The following is a 3,932-nucleotide window of genomic DNA, read 5'->3' as shown; positions in this document are numbered from 1 at the left end:
CATGGAGACAAATCCACCAACCTCCGAGTTAATGTCGCCGGTCCATAGTTTCCCCAACCGGTTCTTTAGCAGCGACTTCCAAAATGATGAGGAATCTAATGCTCCAGGTTTGTCCATTTATGTAACTTAACTGTTCTCGAAGTTCTGTTTTTTTTGTCTTTTACAACTTTTTAATCGAATAATCCAAACTATACTGCATGGCCATGTTCACCTGTTCCATTCGAAGCTTCTGTATACACTTATATGCCTGTTGATTGTTCGCGATCATTTGAAGCCCCTGTTAGATCCCCGGATGTTGTGATCTCCAACAATTCCATGAACAGCGCTTTTAATGATGACCAGGTTATGGATAATCAAGAAGGTTTGTTTTTTCTATACACTGGTTTTGTACTTTTCTTCCCCAGATATCGCATTTTTCAAACATATTCCATAATGTTCACATGTAGCATCCCAAGATTCCCATATGCAGCTCATGCCTGGTGCTGTTTCTGGATCATCTAATGGTCCTTCTCTGTTTGCTGAATCATCACGCGGCCAGTTAGACGGTTGTATATATTACATGGGAGCCCACTTTATTCTCATATCACAGATTTCTAACCTTTTGTCATGCCATGTATAGCAGATTCCTAACCTTTTTCGTTTTATGATGCAGGGCCATCGAACCCATACTTCGTTTTTGATACCCCTCAGGGAACGCGTTACTGGATTCCTAACGTCGCTGATAAGTTCATACCAGTGTGTGGGAAATCTTATCCAACTTTTGCGGATGTTCTTTCCATGTATGAACTTTATGCGTTTGAAGCAGGTTTTTCTGTAAAAAAAAGGGCAAACTAAAGTCTGGAATGGAATTCCCACACACAAGTATCTTCGATGCTCAAAATATGGAAAACCACAACCCAAGAGGACTTTTGACACCCTAGATGAATCTTCAGTTAAGCACCGGAGGACCAACTTCACATGGTGTGACTGTAAGGCAAGCATACTAGTCTCAATCTCGAATGATTCATACACAGTTCTGAGTTTCAATGATATTCATAATCATGAACTTGTTGAGAGTTACAACCGTGATCTTAGCAAGATATCACGGAAGCTGTCATTCTCCACCAAACAATTCATTAACAATATGAGTCTAAACCGTATCGGACCCATGAGAGCTTATAGATGTCTTGTAGCTTTAAAAGGAGGGCATCACAATGTCAATGGGACTCCGGTGGATTTTAAAAACTTTAGCCACCAGTTGCGAATTTTTATTGGTGAACGCGACGCACAAGTTTTCCTTGAACGCCTGCGTGAGCGCTTTGACAACCTACCCAACTTCTGTTTTGATTACACTGTATCAAATGGAAAGTTGTCTTCTGTATTCCGGGCTGATGAGATTTCAAAGCTAAACTACAAAGCTTTTGGCGATGTCCTCGCTTTTGACGCAACTTACAGCACTAACAGGTTAGTCCCCCCCCCCCATTAACATGTGTTAGGCCTGATCCCCAAGTATACAACCCTAACCCAAAAAAGTTTTACATTTTGTTAACATCAAATCAATTTTTTATTCATAGGTACAAGATGGTTTTTGTGCCATTCACGGGTGTGGATCATCATTTCCAATGTGTTACATTTGGGGCGGGTTTGATATCAACCGAGTCCATTGAATCCTATGTGTGGTTGCTTAAGGCTTTTTTGAAGGCACACGGTACTCAACCAACTCTCGTGCTGAGTGATCAAAACCCATCCATGCTACAAGCTGTTCCTATGGTCTTTACGGAATCACGACACCGTCTATGCATGTGGCATATAATGAAAAAACTACCCTCCAAGGTTAGCTTAATTTGTTAGCCCTTAACATGTGTTATTCAACATAACAGAATTTTTATATGTATTTTCAAACTGTTTTAATCTAACACGTGTTAGTAACTATTCACTTTTTCAGATCTCTGCGGATGTTCTCGATAACACTGATCTTCGGTCCTGCATTCACCGGTTGGTTTGGAATGTTTATATCAAACCTGAAACGTTTGAGTCCCGCTGGAATGACCTCCTACAAACATTTGGACTTCAAGACCACAGCTGGTTGAACGACATGTACAACATCAAACATCTTTGGGTACCAGCGTACTTCAGGGAACTGCCCATGTGTTGCTTAATGAAGACCACTTCACGTTGCGAAAGCTCTAACGCTGCCTTCAAGGTCAACTCAACAAGCGCAAACACCCTTGTACAATTTATGATGTGCTTTGAAAATAGGGTAGACAGCCAACGATATCGGCAACGTGTATCGGAGTACAAAACCTCATCCACGATGTTCACTGGCAATACTGATTTAGCGATAGAACAGCACGCGTTTGCCATTTACACAAACGCTGTTTTCGCGCAAGTTCAAAAAGAGATAATTAAATGGAAGTTTTTATGCTACATCACAAACCAAACCGAGTCCAGCGATTCCAGTCTTTTGATAGACGTCACTCATTTGGATAAAAGGAACAACATCACAAATGTCTATCAGGTAACACATGTTAGGCAATTTCATTATTACCCATCCTCTAACATATGTTAGATCTAAAGGGCTTTTTTTTGCTGACTATGTTCAAAACAGGTTACGTATAACACTGTAGACCAATCCGCCAGTTGCTCATGCAGGAATTTCACACGTATCGGATATCTGTGTCGCCATGTCTTTTGCGTCTATCGATTGAAAAATGTTGAACGGATTCCACCCCAATACATAAACGATAGGTGGCGTCGAGATGCCCTCCCCAAACAGGTTTTTTCAATTTCCAGCCGATACGGAGTCAACCCACACGCACCGTCCGTTATGCAGAATGAAATCCTCGACCTCGTTACTGAATGCATTGATGTGGCCAGAACCGATGAGGATTCGTTGGCAAAATTGGTTGACCAACTCAGGGATTTCAAGATCAATGTGCTTTCCAAGCAACCATTGTCTACAATTCAAAATGAATCAAACGAGTGTGAAATGGAAGAAATAGTTGGGCAGCCAATCAACATTCCAGTCGAAGTTGCTAATCCAGAAGTTGCACGCAATAAAGGATGTGGTACTCATACTCGCATTTCTGGGCCCGGTGAGAAGGCAAAGGCAAAACCACCCAAACGTCCAAAGCAGCTTCGTTTATGCAAGCGTTGTGGTCTGTACGTCGACGACCACGACTCACGCAACTGCGTTAAGGTGGCTGCAATGAAAGCAGCAAAGGCAGCTGCTGAACAACAAAGGCAGACCGCCACTGGTGCCTCACCCTCTGATTAAAATCTGTATTGTCGTTTTCTAGTACTATGTAATGGGAGACTCTCTTCATTTTGGCCTTCTTACACACATGTAACAGTCTTTTGACATCCTCCTGCTCTTCTCTGTTACGTGTGTAAGAAGGTGGAACTATTTTGATCCCATTTATCATAAATATGATTGTAAGAAACTCTATGGCCTTGGCCACTTTTGTGGTTTGTAGCCCTACTTTTTTGTGGACCTCTGTTTGCTATTAATGGGCTTATCTTAATATTATCTGCATTGATGATTGTGTTTTTTGTTTTTATTTTTTACCATGGCATAAAAACAGATGCTTAACACATGTTAGCCCCCATAAATGTTGGTTCTTTTAACTGGAAAGGATCAAAACAATCTGTGTTAACCACACCAACAGCTTATATATTAAACCACATCAGGTTATAGAATTAAACTTCACGTCTAGGCAACTTAACCACACATTCTACCAATAGGTTACACCCCCGCGTCTAAAACAATTGATCGACTACCGAGAAATGACATCAACCGATTGCCAAAAAAAAACATAATAAAATACCAACAAAACGACATTGGTATGTCGTTTTGTTAAAACATAGGGTCATCAGGTTAACACATCTTCAACCACTTTCAACATACTAACTACCCCTTATTATACTCCATCTCTAATAAGCTTTTCATCATG

The 3,932-nt window shown here is 40.9% G+C and overlaps 1 protein-coding gene across 1 annotated transcript; it reads left to right on the top strand.

The window, feature by feature from the left end:
* Positions 1-315: 315 nt before the first annotated feature.
* Positions 316-3,256, top strand: LOC110876751 (protein FAR1-RELATED SEQUENCE 5-like). The gene is made up of 7 exons (XM_022124909.2): positions 316-361; positions 447-548; positions 653-805; positions 1,014-1,443; positions 1,554-1,812; positions 1,925-2,497; positions 2,588-3,256. Exons 1-7 carry the CDS (start codon positions 316-318, stop codon positions 3,254-3,256), a joined length of 2,232 nt encoding a protein of 743 aa, XP_021980601.2.
* The last annotated feature ends 676 nt before the right edge of the window (positions 3,257-3,932 follow it).

The sequence above is a fragment of the Helianthus annuus genome, chromosome 9, assembly GCF_002127325.2.
Source record: "Helianthus annuus cultivar XRQ/B chromosome 9, HanXRQr2.0-SUNRISE, whole genome shotgun sequence".
Lineage (NCBI taxonomy): Eukaryota > Viridiplantae > Streptophyta > Magnoliopsida > Asterales > Asteraceae > Helianthus > Helianthus annuus.
Note: the sequence above shows the minus strand (reverse complement) of the source record. Positions and strands in the feature narration are given on the sequence as shown.

What these genes read in the sequence shown, in the direction of transcription:
- LOC110876751 (XM_022124909.2), top strand. Translation starts at nt 316, where the DNA reads ATGAACAGCGCTTTTAATGATGACCAGGTTATGGATAATCAAGAAG. An exon ending in ACGCGGCCAGTTAGACGGTT is followed by an intron (nt 549 to 652) that starts GTATATATTACA and finishes TTTATGATGCAG; the next exon opens with GGCCATCGAACCCATACTTC. An exon ending in GCAACTTACAGCACTAACAG is followed by an intron (nt 1,444 to 1,553) that starts GTTAGTCCCCCC and finishes TTTTATTCATAG; the next exon opens with GTACAAGATGGTTTTTGTGC.